This window comes from Stegostoma tigrinum, chromosome 20 (assembly GCF_030684315.1).
Source record: "Stegostoma tigrinum isolate sSteTig4 chromosome 20, sSteTig4.hap1, whole genome shotgun sequence".
NCBI classification, from domain to species: Eukaryota; Metazoa; Chordata; class Chondrichthyes; order Orectolobiformes; family Stegostomatidae; genus Stegostoma; species Stegostoma tigrinum.
Genome location: NC_081373.1, coordinates 7,595,395 through 7,614,963, shown reverse-complemented (window position 1 = coordinate 7,614,963; position 19,569 = coordinate 7,595,395). Strand labels below are relative to the sequence as shown.

General features: G+C 40.1%; 1 protein-coding gene across 3 annotated transcripts in view; it reads right to left on the bottom strand.

Moving 5' to 3' along the window:
• Positions 1 to 19,569, bottom strand: part of trim8a (tripartite motif containing 8a) — an 89,719-nt gene that overhangs the window by 13,937 nt on the left and 56,213 nt on the right. For all 3 annotated transcript variants that reach the window (XM_059652960.1, XM_048551367.2, XM_048551368.2), the window contains exons 3-4: positions 7,201 to 7,296; positions 3,561 to 3,794 (exon numbers count right to left, since the gene is read on the bottom strand). In XM_059652960.1, coding sequence (XP_059508943.1) covers positions 3,561 to 3,794; positions 7,201 to 7,296 — 330 coding nt within the window. The remainder of the gene's footprint in view (positions 1 to 3,560; positions 3,795 to 7,200; positions 7,297 to 19,569) is intronic.

Here is a 19,569-nt window from a genome sequence, read left to right as displayed (position 1 = left end):
AGTGCACAACTAGTAAAATGGAGGTGAACTGCAGGATAATGAAATAATAACAGCGATTTTGGGGCAATGTACAACTTACCTGTAAAAGTAAAGGGACAAAAACAATGACAACAACCTTAATTCCATTTTTGCAAAGGCAATTTAACTCACTTATTATTGTAGAGGGAAGACACCAATAGCAGTTAAACATTTCCCAAAATGTGCCAGACTTTCCCTTTGGTATGCATCTGATGAGCATGCAAAGTTTTAGTTGTAGTAGTAAACCATTCAGCCTCTAAGCTTGCTCTGTCATTTCATGTGTTATGATCTGATGTGACTGCGGCTACTACTTTCTTGTCTACTTCCATACCATTTGATGCACTTCTCAATTAATAATTTAACTCTACCTTTAAAAAAAATGACACTGCCGCCACTGCTCTCTTGGAAAGAAGAAACCCACAGAATATTGACTCAGGAAAAAAATTCTCATCTCAGTCTTAAATGGAAGACATACCTTTAAGCTATGATTCAGTCTCTCTTTGAAGGAAGGAACATGGTCTCAGCATGCATGTTATCATTTCCACTAGAAGCTTAAAAATTTTAATATGTTCACCAGTGTAAGGAACCTAGTTGAACTGCCACAGTGCGATCTGCAGATAATACACACTGCTGGCTACTGTGTACCAGTAGTGGAGAAGGTGAAAACTTGAGAATGAGATGACAACCAAGCAGACTGCTTTGTGCTGGATAGTAACCAGTTTGTATTTTGTTGAGATGCACTCATCCAGACAAGTGAGATGAATTCCATCACACTCTTGAATTATGCCTTGTAGATGGTGGATGGGCTGCGGGAGCAGCCAGGTTGGGGAAACAGAAGGTGAATTACTTACCATAGGATTCTTAATCTGTGACCAGCCCATAGTTACAGTACTTGTGGGGCTAGCCTAGTTCAATTGCGGGTCAATGGTAACACCTAAAATTTTGATTGTGAGGGATTCAGTATTGCTAATGCCATTGAACGTCAAAGGGCAAGGGTTAGATCCTCTCTCTGTGGAGATGGTCTTTGCTGGCACAAATATTACTTTGCACTTGTCACCAATAGACAGATATTGTTGACTTCTTGGTTCATTTGGACATGGAGGAATCACAAATGATGCTGAACTCTGCTCATTGTTTGTTGATGATTACACATTCCCACTCCTGACCTCATGATGGACAAAAGGTCATTGATGAAGCAGCTAAAATGGTTGGGCCAAGGATGCAACCTTGAGGAACTTCTGAAGAGAGGACATGGAGCTCATTGATGCCACACTTCGTCAAATGCAGTCACTCTCACTTCCCCCTCTGAAATTCAGCTTGGTTTGTCCATCTTTCAACCAACACTTTAAATGAAGTCAGGTGAACTGCCCCAGCAGAACCCAAATGGAGTATCACTGGGCAGGTAAATGCTAAGTATGTGCTGCTTGATAGCAGTATTGATGATCAGAACCAGAAGACGTGAGAGTGCTTAATGGGTCAGATTTGTCCTTCTTTCTATATACAGGACCTACATTATTGTGTAGGTATTAGGTTTGTTGGTGTACTGAAATAGCATGGTGAGGCGTTCTGAAGCTCAGGTCGTCAATCTTGAATGTTATCAGGGGCCACAACCTTTGTAGTATGCATTGCTTTCAGGAGTTGCTGGATATCATGTGGAGTGAACTGAATTGGCTGAAGACTGGCATCAGTGATGCTGGGACTTCTGAAGCAGGCAGATACATATCGTTACTTGGCACTTCTGGCTGAAAGGTTTTCCTCAAAGAGCTGTAATATCTTAGTTGAACATATGCTGACTTTGTCCAACTGCATTAATATTTTCTAACTGTCCTGCTTTAGAATCCTTGTTAATAGATTCTAATGGATCTCCCTTGGTTTTTTTTCCTTCATTCATTCACGGGATGAGAGCAGTACTGGCTAGGCAGCATTTACTGCCCAACCCTGATTGCCATGAGGGCAGTTAAGTATCATCCACATTGCTTTGGGTCTGGAGTCACATATAGGCCTGACCAGGTAAAGATGGCAGTTTTCTTCCCTAAAGGACATCAGTGAACCAGATGGGTTTTTCCAACAATCAGCAATGGATTCACGATCATAATTAAATTCTTAATTCCAGATATTTTATCTGAATTCAAATTTCACCATCTGCCGTGGTGGAATTCAAACCTGAGTGCTCAGAACGTTATCTGGATCCCTGGATTAACTGTCCAGTGATAATACCACTAGGCCATTGCTTCCCTTCTAACAGATGCTAGGCTAACTCCCCTTTTCTCGATTGTTCACTATTTTCCAACCTGATGTGACACTTCCAGAAGCTAGAGAATTTTGGAAAATTGAAACTAATGCATCTGCTGTTTCAATAACTACTTCTTTTAAGACCCTAGAATGAAGGCCATCAGCACCAGGAGATTTATGAGCCTTTAGTTTTACTAATTCTTTCATTACATTTTCCCTACTTTGTCCTTTCCACCTCTTGATTTACAGTTATTTTTGGCGTGCTATTTGTCTTTACAGTGCACACACATATTCACCATTTCTTCATTTTTCCGGACTTTCTCTCTGGATGACCAATGCTCATTTAAGGTACTCTTTCAGTTGAAAATATAGAGTTACAAAGCAATATTTTGTTTTGCCGAACAGTGTTTTGAAAAAAGGAACCTTTTAGCATGGAATGAAGTTATAAATAAACACACTCGTTTAATCTTCCTTTTCATTTCACACATCCTATCTCCACAGCTCACAAATGAAACAGTTTAGACAATCTATTATAGGGTGCATACATGCCTTTGCAATGAACTCTTTAAGTCCCCGACATTTCTCCTTTTGAAGCAGAAAGTGCATTTGCTAAAACAGTTTCAATAAAGACACCGATTATATTCAAAGGTGACTGCTTTGAAAAGCAGCATGACAATGCTAGCATCATCCTAAAAATTTGATATACCCAAAGACACCAAAGTATATGTTCATATAGTCGACTCATTGATGACTGCTCAGAAGACTTACAGAAATAAAACAAAGGGAGGGGAAAATGTATACACATCTGTTGTGGTATAATTTTCAGTGTTTGGCTCAGCCACAGTATTGATATGGTCTTACCTGGATAAACACCCTCAAACATTGTCAAGTGTAAAGATGTGTAATATCATAATATTTAAAACCATCCAGCTAGCTTTTACCATTATGAATTTCTATGTTCATATTTATATCGGAAAATTCTGTGCTGTACTGTTCTATGTTCTAAATGCGTCACAGAATAACACATCAAATGCCATTAAAGATCCTCAGTTTTACTTTTTCCACAACTTTTTAAGCCTATGTTGCAGGAAAATATTCCATGCTTCAAAACTTGCTGAAACATTTTTGTTATTTAATTATAAATAATATAAAATTGAAGTATAATAGAAACAAAAGGATTTCAATATGGAAATTAAATTATGTCAAATGCCTTAGTCCAATTATCTACCATCCTGTAACTGCAGTTCATTTTAATTGTAGATGTGGAGTCTAATTAACATCACCACTAAACACTGACATTTAAAACTTACCTTCATAAAGGAAATATCCTCTGTTCTGTCCCACATTTTTTGGACAGAGTTCAGTAATTTTTTAGCCTCCTCTAGTCGCTCATTTAGCTGATGTACTTGTGATGCATTTTCATCACAGAATTTTGTTCGTGTTTTATCGATGAGTTCCAAAGTCTTCCCTAGATCTTCTTCCAAGATCTGACGCATTTTCTCATACTGCAGGCGAACTTCCTCTTTTAACTGCTGGACTTTTTCCTAAAAAGAGGGCAGTGGCAGAAGTTTATCCAATGCGCACCATCTGGAATAAAGCAACTGGCTACTGAAGTGAGGGTAGGGAGTGGAAAGGAGGTGACAGCACAAGTGGAGGGGAGAATTTAGATACTTTTCGAGCAAAATGATTTAAAAAAAAAATCACAAGAAGTCTTAAGTAAATCCAGCCCAACTGCTGTCTGAGCAGGCCTCAGCGTCCGAAACCAAATGTCATTTAGTCTTATCTATGGATACAGGCATCCTGGAAACTGCAGAAGTCACGCTGTTTGTGCACACACTCATGTCATTGCCAGTGTGAGGAGAGTGCGGAACATTTTCTTTTTAAAAGTGAAAATACAGCATCTTAGCCTTCTGTTTATCTACTGGTTATCCCAATTCACTAAATGCACGCAGAATTGAAAAAATTAAAAACCCATCACGTCAAATAGTTAGTTCCTTTCATCAGAAACAGCTAACGTCAATCTTTACAATACTCAGCAATGTGTGCACTAAACACTTCTCATCGAGAAGACAAACATACATATGCCCCCAATGGTGCAGTTTGCCTTTCCCTTGATGTGTAACCATGACTCCATCCACCCTGGATAGAGTATTGTTGGATTGTAATGAACTGTCTCATACAAAGCAATTTCTATAAATGTTCAAACGGGGGCCAATATCAGATGCTTTCCCTTTCCAATGCCAGGTTTTGCAGTCCTAATGTAAATGCATATATTAAGGCTCAAAAGGCAAGGGAGCTTTAGTCAAATCAATTCATAATATTTGTGATGGGAAAACGGCCAATGGGTATAAACAATTAAATAAACATTGGAACATCCGTCTAAAAACTTCCTTAGAATTCTGACAGACACCATTGCAGAGGGTATCAAGAATCAACCGGAAATAAAGATGTTCCATACACTCCCAAAGGTGTAATAGCATTTTTTGCCAAAAAAGAAGCTAGGCATTATTCCAAAGATGACCAAAATCTTTGTAGGGTCTGTTAAGTACATTATATTTAAAAAAATTACATTTAAAATTATATAGTTAAATATCGTATTATAAATCAGAAGCAACGCTCATAACTTATCATGTTGTATTCCGAATGCAGAAGAGGGATTCTATGAGGACGCTATTTTCAAGCACTGCAGGCAGGGCAACTAACAACTCCTGGGCTAATTCTCAGATCAGAGAATGAATTGCAAGGAAAGATCATTTAGACTAAAGACTTTACAACTTGGAAGAAGGTCAAATAGACAATGCGGCCTTCCTCATCCATAATTATGCAATTTCTTCTCTCTCTCTTCCCCCCACTGTGCATGCCCCCCCCATCCACACTCCCCAGATAACAAATTGAAAATTTAGTTCTTCAGTAACACATTAAGGTTTCCAACAGAACACACCATTGTAAAAATGTGAACATGCATGATTTGCTACAAAGTGCTCGTAGCTAACTATAACAGATAGGCACTTCAGTTTACATGCTGCAGCAAAGAATAGCAAATGGACTGGATATGTGTATCAATTGCAACACTGCTACCATCTTGTCCACATTAGATAGCAGGCACAGGAGGACATGACTGAACATTAACAGTCACAAATACTGGAAAGTACAGAACTTAAGTACTCGCTAAAAGCTGAATTACTATCAGAAAGCACACACAGTGTGGTATCTTATATTCCTCCCTCATCATCTCATCGCAGAGGTCCACACCAGCTGCACCTTCCCTCATTTCCCACCCAGCCCCATATCTAGCTTTCTGCTTACTTTTCTCTCGGTGTCCGGTGTCCACTTGTTACCTCTTATTTACTTACTGCAAGCAATGTATCACAATAAAACAAACAATCGGTTTTGGTGATGTTGAGTGATGGGAAGTTTGGCTTGGGCATTAAATCATCCTCACAAGTCTTTGTACGGTACTTTCATGATTTTTCTATGCTTGCAGCTTGGTTTTATGTCTTATCCAAATGATTTACCAAACATCAAAGCGTTCCTTCAGTGTTGCACTAGCATCAGCCTAGATGATGTTAAATATTGAAATGGAGCATGAATCAATAATCTATTCAAATAGCAGTTGAGGGAAAGGTGGCACCCAGTTTGACACCCCCCAAACATTCAGTACATTAGGAACATAGAAATAGGAGTAGGCCTTTCAGCCCCTCGAGCCTGTTCTACCATTTTATGAGATCATGGCTAATCTGTGGCCTAACTCCACAGATCTGCCTTTGGCCCATATCCCTTAATAAAATTTCTCAATCTCAGATTTAAAATAAACAACGGATCACACACCCACTGCCATTTGTAGAAGAGAGTTCGAAACCCATACCAGCCTTTATGCATACAGTGCTTCCTATCATCTCTCCTTAACAGTATGGACCCAAATCTCAGACTATGCTCCCTAGTGGTAGAACTCCCATTCAGGGGAAATAATGTATCTCCCCTGTTCCTGTTAATATCTTAGTAAGTTTGATAAGGTCACCCCTTAAACTTCTAAATTCTAAACAAAACGGGCTAACTTGTGTTATCGCTCCTCATAATTTAACCCCTGAAGTTCAGACATCATTCTAGTAAATCTAGATTTTACTCTCTTTTGTTGGGCAGAAGAGCCTGTTTCCACACAGAGATTAGATTCCCTCCCTACAAAGGCCAATATATCCTTCCAAGATGTGGTGCCAAGATCTGTTCACAGTACTCCAAATGGGCTCTAGCCCAAGGTTTGGTTGAACTACAGCATAACTTCTGCAGCTTTGCACTTCAGGCCTCGAGATATAAAAGCCAGCATCCCATTAGCTTTCTGGATTATTTTCTGCACCCGTTTGAGATACTTTCAAGATCACTGTACCCGAACCCTCAAGTTCCATTGGGTATCCATTGTATTTAATTTCATGTCATCTAGAAAGTATCCTGATCTATCCTTTCTCAGTCCAAAGTAGATAACGTCATATTTGCTTGATCTCCATTTGTCCATTAACTTAGGCTATCATATCCCTTTGCAATTTTATGCTATCACCTACAGTATCTATACAATGGATTATGACTTTCTGTGTATTACCTAAGTTGTTAATAAATAATGTGAATAACAGAGGACCTAATACAGATCCTGTGGCACTCCACTGGTCGTATTAGGACACAAAGTATGTACAGAATTTGACAGGCAATAGAATCTGGAGATAGAGGTGAATTTAAAACAGCAGAATTACAACGTTGCACCTAACTGATAACGGCAGGTAATGATTTGCTTCCTTAATGACACCATTCATCAGCTTGACGAGAACAATGCTCCAAATTAAGTCCAAGACAAAATGTCAAGGCTTCAACAAATTACATTAAACTGTCTCCATTTAATATTCACACAACCACAAAAACACAGTTGGGTCACAAGACTGAGGTTTAAACATTGATTCTACTTACCTCAATCACACTTTTATCAGTTTTCAGTTTGTAGATTTGTTCTTCAATATCCTGTTCTCTTTCTGATAGTCTCTCTTGTTGTTTCATCAACATTTGCTTTAAAGGGAAAAAAAACTAGTTAGAAAATGCTCACTAACTTTAAAGAAAACAACACCCCTAAAAAAAGTTACTAACAGCAAATTTGATTCATGCCACATCAAACCTTTTACGAGCCACTCTATACTGCACAAGAACCACACTAGCACTACTACATGAGTCTTACAGAGACAGCTACAATCTCAAAGTAAAGTTGTTGCATTCACAAATTCTGGCTATGAGGAAGATCTGTCTTTAAAAAGGTTTTCTCCACTAGCTTCAACAGCCTGGCAAGTGCACTAGGATTGCTGCTAACTTTCACACTGGGAGCCAATAACACATCATCTAATATAAAAATGATTTACAGGTTTGAACGAGTCAGTAAGAGCCATTTTGGGAATGTTAAGCATACAATTATAACTGGAGAACTACTTTATCACCTTTTGACTTGGCTTCTTTCTACAGACATAATATCAGAAGTCTGATATTTTGGAGTCACTATTTGATTTCTCCACTCCAATCTCACCAAAACTGGTCTGTCATTTTCAAAAAAAAAATTTACTCATTGCATGTGGGCATCACTGGCTGGGCCAGCATTTACTGCCTGTGCCTATTTGCCCTTGAGAAAGTGGTGATGACCTCACGAACTGCAGTCCCTACGGTACAAGTAAGCCCACAACAGTGTGAGGAATGGAGTGCCCCAAATTTGACTCAGTGACACTGAAGGAACGGTGATATATTTGTAAGTCAGGATGGGGAGTGGTTTGGAGGAGAACTCGCTGGTGGTGGTGTTCCCATGCATCTGCTGCTCTTGTTCTTTGAGTGGTTGCGCTGTCTAAATAGCCTTGCTGAATTTTTGTAATGTTTCTTGTACATGGCATTCATCACCACCAGGTATGGATGGAGTGAATGTTTGCAGATGGATGCCAATCCAATGGATTGTTTGTCCTAGATGCTGTCAAGCTTCTTGAGTGTTGTGGAGGCTCACCCATCCAGGTGAATGGGGAATATTCCACACATTCCTGACTTGTGCCTTGTATATGGCTGACAGGCTTTGGGGAGTCAGGATGTGAGGTCCTCACTGCAGTTTTTCTAGCTTCTAACTAGATCTTATAGCTACTGCATTTATATGAAGAGTCCAGTTGAGTTCTGACCGACAGTAACCCTCACGATGTTTTTAGTGGAGGATTCAGCAACAGTCATGCCATTGAATGACAAATGGCAATTGTCAGATTCTCTCGCTGGAGAAGTTTCTTAACATTTATAGTCTTTGACCTTTCATTGGATCTCTCAATATTAGCTTTGGATTGAAGTTCTCAATTTCTTACCGGCACAGCTCTGCTCTCTGACATAAGACGACTAAAAAACTGGCAGTACAACATAGCACATTCAAGAGTAGCCTATCTGAAGCTGGCAACTACAATAACTAACCTTGGTCATGAACGGGGTACATAATACTGGGGAATTTAGAAGAAAACATTTATCAGCAATTCAACCTCAGTTTTATTTATTTTCTCTTTCTTTCTTACTGTCCTCGAATTGCTTTGCAGTGTTCAGTACAAGTTTACTTTCTTTTTCATACACTTGCAAGTTTGTAAGAAACAAAAATCAGAAAGCAGCCAAAAACAGAAAGACAATCTGACAGAAGTAGTAACAGATATTCCTTCACAGGAAAGGGCCTTTCAGCTTCCCAAGGCAGTGGGATGCACAAGCTGCACTCCCATAATAGCAGAATAGTATTTTTAGGTTATGATTCTAGAAGTAGCAGTGCCTCAAAATTCATCGCAGGACTCTGCACGTGCCTAGAAGCAATTCTTGACCACGTGCTCTTCTACAGATGCTTGAACAGTGGCTACATTTTGACTTTGCGGGTAATTTCACCAATAATGGATATTTTCATATACATGGCTCCTAGCTGGAATAGAACCATGTCTCTTGGCCCATGCTTTTATATCCATGTTAGAGGGCAAATCCCACCAGGTGTAGATTTTTTCTGGACCTCCACAGATATGAAATATGAATAACAATTCAATACACCAAAAAAAACTGTTTAGTGCAAACTTAAGAACTGTAAAGCTATGCTTTGGTAGATTTGCAATGATCGTGATGATAAAGGTTTCTCTTTACAACAGAGCGAGGCTGATGGGGAGAATAAATCCCACTATTAATGCCATGCTGTAAATAAAATCCAGAGACATGCAGATGATTACTACATGTAAACTGAACGTAAATGGAGTCCTCAATTTCTAGTCGTTTGGTCACAAGTAATTGAATCTGACAAAGAGATTACTGATAAAAAAAGGTTAGAGGTTTTTGGGGAAAAAGACAAGATTTAGTGCATGGGCAAATTCTTCATGATTCTAAGCACTAAATAGAGTACATCTCTCCGACAACAGATAGGCCTTTAAGTTGGTAAGGATTTCGATGTAGCAAACAACAATCTCTTCGGATTGATGAGCACTCACCAGGGATCCAAATCTAGGCTGGCTTTCCTTAAACAAAAAGAAAAGGTCGACAAAAAGTTTCTGGAATGCAGTACACCAAATGATTGTACATACTGACAGAATCATGTGTGTAGGAACCCAGCACAGGAGAAGTAATGGCATTGGAAAACCTTTGAGACGGGGCTTGTTACACTCCCAAAGACCTTTTGTACAAACAACTCCAGCTTCAATTTGGAGTATGTACTCAACCATAAAAAAAAACTTCTGGGTAAGTCCCAAAATAAAACAAATAATACTTCTGCAAATACCAAAAACAAACTCAGTTGTACTGACTTTTCCAAAATGCAGCATTTATCAGAACTCTACTTGGAATACTGCGTCCAGTTCTGGGCGCCCTATTATAGGAAAGATGTGGATGCTTTGGAGAGGGTTCAGAGGAGGTTTACCAGGATGCTGCCTGGACTGGAGGGCTTATCTTATGAAGAGGTTGACTGAGCTCGGTCTCTTTTCATTGGAGAAAAGGAGGAGGAGAGGGGACCTAATTGAGGTATACAAGATAATGAGAGGCATAGATAGAGTTGATAGCCAGAGACTATTTTCCAGGGCAGAAATGGCTAGCACGAGGGGTCATAGTTTTAAGCTGGTTGGTGGAAAGTATCGAGGGGATGTCAGAGGCAGGTTCTTTACGCAGAGAGTTGTGAGAGCATGGAATGCGTTGCCAACAGCAGTTGTGGAAGCAAGGTCATTGGGGTCATTTAAGAGATTGCTGGACGTGTATATGGTCACAGAAATTTGAGGGTGCATACATGAGGATCAATGGTCGGCACAACATTGTGGGCTGAAGGGCCTGTTCTGTGCTGTACTGTTCTATGTTCTATGTTCTATGTTCTAAATGCTCTAACTCAAATATGCCATCATGACAGAAGTATATTTTCTGATTATGTTTATGAATGGCACAGAATTCAAATTAGGTCATTATTTTCCAGATTCTGCAATTTGCATCAATATCGAATGTCAATTTACCCAGATTTAATTTTTGTTTTGACTAGTTTAAAATATAATAATTTTACAGCATTGCTGAAAGTGAGTAGTAAACCCAAGTCACACTGAGGAATGGTGACCTCCACATTACTAAATATTCTGGGATCTATTTATCATGGTTCACTTTGCATTATCCACTGACCATGATGGGCATGTCGATAATGGACCTGGCTACTGAACTGAGCAAGTCCTCAGAAATCAAGGCCGAGGAACAATATCAACTCTGACCTTTGGCCACAGCCACAGTTTCCATGTAACCTGGTTGTGGCGCATTCCTTTTATAAAGGCTGAGCAATGGCTTCACATGATGTGTGCTGGGACTTTCAAGTTGCGAGAGAGAAAGATACCTCACAATCTTTCTTTTACAAGTAGTATTTACAAGGTAATATATCAACAGATGGAACATCTTGATTTATATCTGCAACTGTAGGGAAGTGTACTTTGGTACAGATTTTCTTTTTTGTTAGTATTCACATTTTTAAGGCCTCGTTTTGCTAAACACTTGAAAAGGCAGAACTAAAAAAAACTGAACTTCACACTAATACCCACCTCAATTTATACTCAAACTATCTGGCATGCAAAAAGAATGTAGAGGAATACTTTGAAATATATGCCAGGCTACATTCAAACCCTCCAAATAAAGCAATGAGGAGGGAAGGGTGCTTTCAGTTAGACCATAAAATATAAAGAGATGTAGAACATAGAACAGTACGGTACAGTACAGGCCCTTCAGCCCATGACGCAGTGCCAACCTATTATCCTGAGATCAAACTATCAAGATGCAAAGATAAGGACACAGGATATAACTGGAGAATTAGTCCATTCGGCCTGTCAAGTCTGCTCCGCCATTTAAATCATGACTAATATCTTTCTCAATTCTACTCCCCTGCCTTCTCCTCCATAACCCTTGATCCCCCTACTAACCAAGAACCTGTCTGTCTTAAATATGCTCTATAACTTGGTTTCCACAGCCCTCCATGGCAATGAATTCTATAGGTTTGCCACACTCCAGGTGAAACAATTCTGCCTCGTCTCAGTACTAATGGGCCTTTTCTTCACCGAGGCTGTGCCCTCGGCTCATACATTCTCTATTAGGAGATACTGTCTAATCCATATCTACTCCACACAGACCCAATACCTGGGGTCATGCTTGTAAACCTCCTCTGGACCCCCTCCATGGCCAGCATGTCCTTCCATAGATAAGGAGTCCAAAACAGCTCTCAGTATTCCAAACGTGGTCTGACCAAAGCCACAATACAGCCTCAGCAATATCACTTGGCTCTTGTATTCTAGATCTCTTGAAACTAATGCTAACAGTGAATTTAGAGATAGTAGGAACTGTCAATGCTGGAGTCTAAGATAACAAGGTGTAGAGCTGGATGAACACAGCAGGCCAAGCAGCAGAGGTGCTGGAAAGCTGATGTTGTGTGTCTGGGCCCTTCTTCAGAAATGGAGAAGGGGAAAGCAACTCCGAAATAAATAGAGAGGGGGGAGGTGATGATAGAAGGTGGACAGAGGAGCAAACAGGTGGAGAGAAGACGGACAGGCCAAGGAAGCGAGGATGAAGCTAGTAAAAGGTGGCGGAGGTAGGGAGTTGGGATGGGAGGTGATCAGTGGGGAGGGAGGGGCGGGTAGGTGTGAGGGAAGACAGACAGGTCAAGGAGGTGGGGGATGACGCTTGTAGGTAGGAAGGTTGGAAGGGGGTGGAGGTTGGTTGGTGAGGTGGGAGGAGCAGATAGGTCGGAGAAATGTGGACTTCACAAGCTTCAAAATCTCCCCTCCCCTGACCACATCCCAAGACCAGCCCATCTCGTCTCCGCCTCCTTGATCTGTCAATCTTTTCTCCCACCTATCCGCTCCTCCCACCTCAGACCAACCCCACCCCAACTTCCTACCTAATAACCTCATCCCCGCCTCCTTGACCTATCTGTCTTCCCTCCCACCTACCCACCGACCAACCCCCATCCCAACTCCCTACCTGCACTCACCTTTACTGGCTTCATCCCAACCTCCTTGACCTAACCGTCTTCTCTCCACAATCCACCTTCCATCAACGCCTCCCCACGTCTCCATTTATTTCAGAGTCCACTTCCCTTCCCATTTCTCAAGGGTCCAGACCTGAAATGTCAGCTTTCCTGCTCCTCTGATGCTGCCTGGCCTGCTGTGTTCATCCAGCTCTACACCTTATCTAACACTGAATGTGTCGTCTTAACTGCCAACTGGACCTGCACATTAACTTTAACAGAATCCGGAGGGTGGTTTTATCAAGGAACAAAGTCAAAAGTTTATTGCATACTACAATACCAAAGTCAAGGAATTTCAAGGAGATAAGACCTGATTTTTGACAGGGAGGCAATGGCACACTGCTGTTATCCATAAACTGTAGAGCTAAAATGTTTATTGTGATCAGTTCAGTTCTTACAAGATCGTGGTTGAGGTTAAAATATTTTCCATCTTGCCCATCTTTAACATTCTCACTGGTCAGTTCATCCTGAAGATGCCACACATGAATGCCATACAGATAGGCCAGACAATGAAAACTTCCAACAAGACAGATTCTGACCATCCTTCTTTAATATTCAACCGACCAATCATCATTGATTTCCTCCACCAACACCACCCTGCAGCAATTCATCGAAGCTCTTTCAAAATCTGCAAAACTCCATATCCCAGGAGGGACAAGGGCAAAGATGCATGGAAACATCGGCACTTTCATATTCCCCTCAAGCCACACAATCTGGATTTGGAACCATTGCACTCTTCCTTCATTGTTGCAAGCCAAAGACTTGAATCTCTCTCATAGCACTATGGGGATACCTCATCATCACATGGTGTGCAACAGTTACAGAAGGTCGTTCACCACCTTAAAGGACAATTAGAGATGGATAACACCCACTGGTCTTACCTGCAATGCTCATAATCCCAAGGAGAGAAAACATTTTTCATTAAAATTAATCTTAACCATCAACTGTGGATACAGGGATTTGGGAGAAAACTGGATGATAACAAAGGAAGAGTTGCTTAGAAGAATATGACAGTGAACCCCCAAGAAGCTGTCTGTGGCAATAATGGATGGCTTAACTGAAGGATTTAACAATACAGTTACAGGAGCAAGGAACATCAAAAGACATGACTGCATCACAAATTTTTACTGTTATGAATCTGGTTACAATGCAGACGACTGATGAACTGCTTTACAGTTCAAAACGCAACAGACCACAAATAAAACCAAGTTTCAAAATATTAAGCTAATAATGGTCAAAGTAGCAAATCAGTAGGGCTCTCAGAACTTTTGTCTCACCGGAGTGTGAGATCCACAACACATTTTATACAAACACAGGCTTTTTTTTTTGAAACGTATTCACTTGTGGTACGACAGTATCACTGACTGGTCAGCATTTATTCTCCGTCCCGAGTTACCCCTCGGAAAGGTGGTGGTGAGCTGCTTTCTTGAACTGTTGCAGTCTGTGTGCTGCAGGTTGATCCACAATGCTGTTACGGAGGGAATTCCAGGATTCTGATTCACTGACACTGAAGAAACTGTGGTATTATTTCCAAGACAAGACAGTGGGTAACTTGAAAGGAAACACCACCAACTGCAAGTTCCCACGTAACTGCTGCCCTTGTCCTTCTAGATGGAAGTGGTTGAGGGTTGGAAGGTGCTGTCTAAAGATCATTGCTGAATTTCTGTACTACATCTTGTAGATAGTATACACCGCTGCTACTGAGCATTGGTGGTGAAGAGAATGGATATGGTGCAATTCAAGTGGGCCGCTTCGTCCTGGATCGTGGCAAGCTTCTTGATTGCTGTTGGAGGTGCACTCATCCAAGCATTGCCAGCGTGTTCCATCACACTACTGAGTTGAGCCTGGTGGTTGGTGGACAGGCTTTATAGATTCAGGAGAAGAGTTACCTGCCTCATTGTTCCTAGCCTCTGACCTGCACTTCTAGCCATTATATTTATATGGGGAGTCCAGCTGAGTTTCTAGGCAATAGTAATGCCAGGATGTTAACAGTGGGGGATTCAGTGATGGTAACACCATTGAATCTCAAGGGGAGATAGTCAGGTAGTCTCTTGTTAGTGACGGTCACTGTCTGACATTTGTGTGGTGCCGGACAAAGGGGCAAGTAAGAATGTACGTATTGCCAGGTCTTGTTGCATTTGAACACAGACTACTTCAGTATCTGAGGAATTGTGAATGGTGCTGAACATTTGCGCAATCAGCGAACATCCCCACTTCTGATCCTACGATGGAGGAAAGGTCACTGACACTACCCTGAGGAACTCCTGCAGAGATGTCCTGCAGCTGAGATGACTGACTTCCAACAACTACAAGTATCTTCTTTTGTGCCTGGTATGACTCTAACTAGTGGAGGATTTTCCCCTTGATTCACAAGCATTGCAGATTTTTTAGAGCTTCCTGATGTCCCACTCAGTTGAATGCTGCCTTAATGTCAAGTGCTGTCACACTCAATTCGCCTTATCAATAGGCCAATCTGGGTTTGAGTTGAGGAGCAGTGAAATCCAGAAAATTAATCACCCACACACCAAATAGACTGTTTAAAAAAAAAAATCATTCTAGTAGCAATAATGTAGTATTCTGTAGTACAGGCTAATTTGCAGATCAAAATGAGGAACTCTTAAAACTGTCAGTCAACACAAGCACAGAATGACGGGTTGCACATAACAAAAATTGATGTGGAAGTCTAACATGGTCCACAATATTAGAACAGCCAAAGTTTATTGGATAGTCAGCAAGACATTTTGACCGGGTTTATAGTCTATCACAAACAGCCTGTTTTATGGGTTTGGAGAATAGCGGAAGAGGACAATGTCCAAGATGTGACCAATGGACTCTTTATCTGTAATAAGCTTTTTAATTTTCCTACAGGTGTAGGGAAGAAAAAGTCTTCTTCCATCTGTATTTTGAATTTGGGAGAACTCAAAAAATGTAAGAATTTTGACCAATAAGCAAGCAGCCATTTTACACTAACTTGGAAGAGCCTAATCCAGGCTTCCAGGCCAGGGAGGTTCATACAGCTTCTTTTTTTTGTTTAAAAAAGATAGATTATAGCATACACCTAAGCTTTAGGTGGTGATGGATGACATAGTAGATCACTAAAGGTTAAGTGAGCAGCAATGTGATGGCTGGGACGGCAGGATGACAAAGTGGTAATGAATGAACTAGCCTAAAGCAAGCAGTAGATGATGATAGAAAATGGTGGGAAAAGCAGACTTAAACATTGTTAGGATAGTATAGGCATACAACCAATTTTAGGCTACAGGGCTCAGATACATTTTTTGTTTCCATGTATTTGGAATAGAAGCACAATGTATTGTCAATAAAAAGCATTCCAATCGAGTAGTTCAGGAACATTTTATTTAGATGTTCCAGGCACGAGATATTTAAAACTCAAGGTTTCTACATGTTTAAATTTCTCCTGTGAATTCTGAATCTAAGAATGAGAGTCTAATTTATCTTCCAAATATGCAAAGCAGCAACTTTTCAATCAATCATTTTAAGAACCCTATTCTTTCTATGTGAATAAAATGAAAGCATTAATTCAAGTGAAATATCAACAGCACAAAGCCTAAAATCTCAAATCAAGTTTAAGACACATGCCAAGAATAATAAGATCTCACTAGGTGACAAATTCCACATACAGTTGCAGCACAACCTTTTTTTCCTCTTTACTATCACCTTTAAGTATGCTTTTCTCACTTAAAGTAAGTTGTAAAACAAAAGGTTTGTTGCCTCACTGCAGATGCATGCTGCCAAAATAAATTACGCAACAAGAGGCAGCTATATCCACACCCAAACAGGTCAGCATTAGTTGCAGACCAGCTACTGAATGGAACACTTATATTCATATACAGTGTTTTTTGTGATGTGCCAAAGCATTTAGAGGAAATGAAGTACTAAAGTGTAGTCAATGTTTACTGTTATGTTGGAAACAAATATAGAGCAAACTTACACAGATAGTGCTTTTCACATCTTGACAAAAGACAGTGCAGTTGTTTCAGTGGTACTGGTCAAACGTTAACAAACAAAAACCAACAATACAAAACATGTAAAAAGTCCAAGTGCTCAAGAAACTCAGCAGGTCTGGGAGCATCCGTGGTGAGAGAAAATAAGTTAACAATTTGCGTCCACACTGGACTCAAAACATTAACTCTTTTTCCACCTCATAAATGCCATCACACTTGCTGAGTTTCTCCATCACTTTGTTTCAGATCTGAAGCATTCGCAGATCTTCATTTTATTTTAATATAATTTGCACCAACTCCAAATATTGGAATATTGCAACATGAATGACACCATGCAATGTGTGTGTTTTTTTTTTGAAAGTAAGCATAATAGATATGGCATTTAGTCAGAAAAAATGAAATGACATGGCAAAGTGTTAACCACTTGGGGGAAGCAAGTGAGCTCAGTCAGTAGCACATAAAGCAGTCTGCCTGCACTCACTGGCCAAAGGCTTCTCTTTACCTTCCTAGTTTTCTCACGTATCATAGTCTTAAGGTTCAAAACTTCTGGAACCAGCGAGCCAGCGCTACAGGAAAGAGATTCACTACTCCACTCTGTTTCTCCACTCTCTGAAACAGAATATGTTACATCCCCTGAATAGATATGCAACTATCAGCTTAAGAATTCATCTGACAGCAACATCATCAACAGTTCAACATTATCTTAATAATGTACTGAATACAAATATAGATTTCAATAATCCCTTGGTTTCCAAAACAATAGGGCAAAGAATAACTGATTAGTGAATGAGAGAAAGGTTTCAGTGATGTGGAAGTGCTTCAAATAACGAATGCTCCACAGCACAGAAGTGTTGACTACAGGATGGGGCGTAGGTCAAGACAGATTCTCACTTTCATTGTCCAAGTAGATGACAGCCAACTATTTCACACGTAAACAGTTTCTGAATAATTCAACAGAGTGAGATGATCAAAAGAAATAGTTACTGAAATACACTTAAGTTTCTACACGCCCCAGGCAATGTTTGAAGAACCAATATTTTTCATTTCTCTTTTTCCAGAGTGTGCAGATTCTAGAGAGTTGTTCTCCAATTCCAAACTGGTTATGTTTGTACTTAAGTGGCCCACTCTCATAGTGAATCAAATATCAAGCTTTAATACACAGCACAAAAACAATTTTCTTTGCAAGGTTTCAATCTATTAATCAAAGCAATGTGAGAGCTGATTTTGGGTGCTAAACTCTCAAAACTAAAATAGGTTAACATCAACAATTACAATGCAACCTGATTACACAAGCAGTTTCTACAGATCTTCTTCTGAATCCACCCCAGATTTTTTATTATCACAAGATTCAAAGCTAGACTCAGCTAGTAGCACAGATAAATGTTACACCTTTTTAATTTAAAATTCCATCTTCCAATCAGTTCCTAAACAAGTTCATCAATTGCGGAAAGAGATCGGTTTCTGGGGTTCAAATCAGGAAACCTCAGGGAGTTGCAACAAGCATGTCTGGGTGGGAAAAAGTTCCTCTGCTTGACCAGGGATTATTAGGTTAAGGTAGTCTTCCAAAATAGAAGCAGTCTTGCATTATATTTTATAGGTAGAAAGATGAAAGAGTGGAGAAAATAGATCATTGTTCACAGTTATGAAGAAAATTGGAAATTATGAAGATTTCCAAGAAATCATAAAAATCTCCAACAGTCACAAGCAATGAAGTTAACACAATGATTTATAGTCCATTTTTCATTGAAAAGTATTGGTTTGAGGAAAATAAAGCATTTCACAAAATTTGTTTTGTACAAGGAAACAACAATCCAGGAAAAACAGCGATAACAAAAACAAAGTTGCTGGAAATGCTCAGCAGTGTCTGGCAGCATCTGTGGAGGAGAAAACAGAGTTAATGTTTCGGGTCCAGTGACCCTTCCTCAGAACAATGAACAGAGATGTTGTTTCCAAGATGCAGTGTAGGTGCTGGTCAATATATTAATTCTACAAACTACAAATTGTTTCAGCATTGCATTGTGGCTTTTCAAACTTATAATAGGCACTTCCAAACAGTGAAGAATGAAGAACATTGCAAACTTCAATTAAAGTCAACTTTTTGCAAGACACCAAAACGTTAAGTACATACAGAGGCAAAACGGTGAAGTGTCAGTGAAACCACACAAACCTCCAAATGACTCATTTCCCCAACTCTTCAAGTGCCACCTGGGCTACAGATCATGCGCTGTGCTCATCAGTCATTCCAGAAGCCATCGAATCAGTGGGGCTGCCTACATTTTACACAGTGCTGAATCCAAAGTGAAGAAGAACGGGACTCCTTCTTTGGGAAAGCTCAATCAACTTCAATGTAATAACAGGCACAAAACACAAGAAACAGGAGGAATACAAGCCCATTTGTTCTTTTGAATCTGCTCTGCCGATCATCTTCAATTGCAATGTTATTTCCCCATGCCATCCCATAATTCTTGATATCCTTAATATCTTGGTCTATCAATCCATCAATCCCGGTCTTCAAAACATTCAATGACTGAACTTCTATATTTCTTGAAGAACAGAATTGCGAAGAGTGAAGATATTCCTCCTTGTCTCAGTCCTAATAGGACTACCTCTTATTTTGAGAATGTCTCTCTTGGTTCATGAACCGTCAGCCATGGGAAATCTCATTCCTGCATCTATCTTGTCGAGTTATGTAAGAATTTAGTATGATTGAATGAACGTTTCATTCTTCTAAACTCCAAGAGGGGCCCACACGCCTTAAATCTCTCCTCATTTAACCTTGCTATCTTAGAGGAAGGTGCGTTTTTCCTTAGGCAGGCAGGC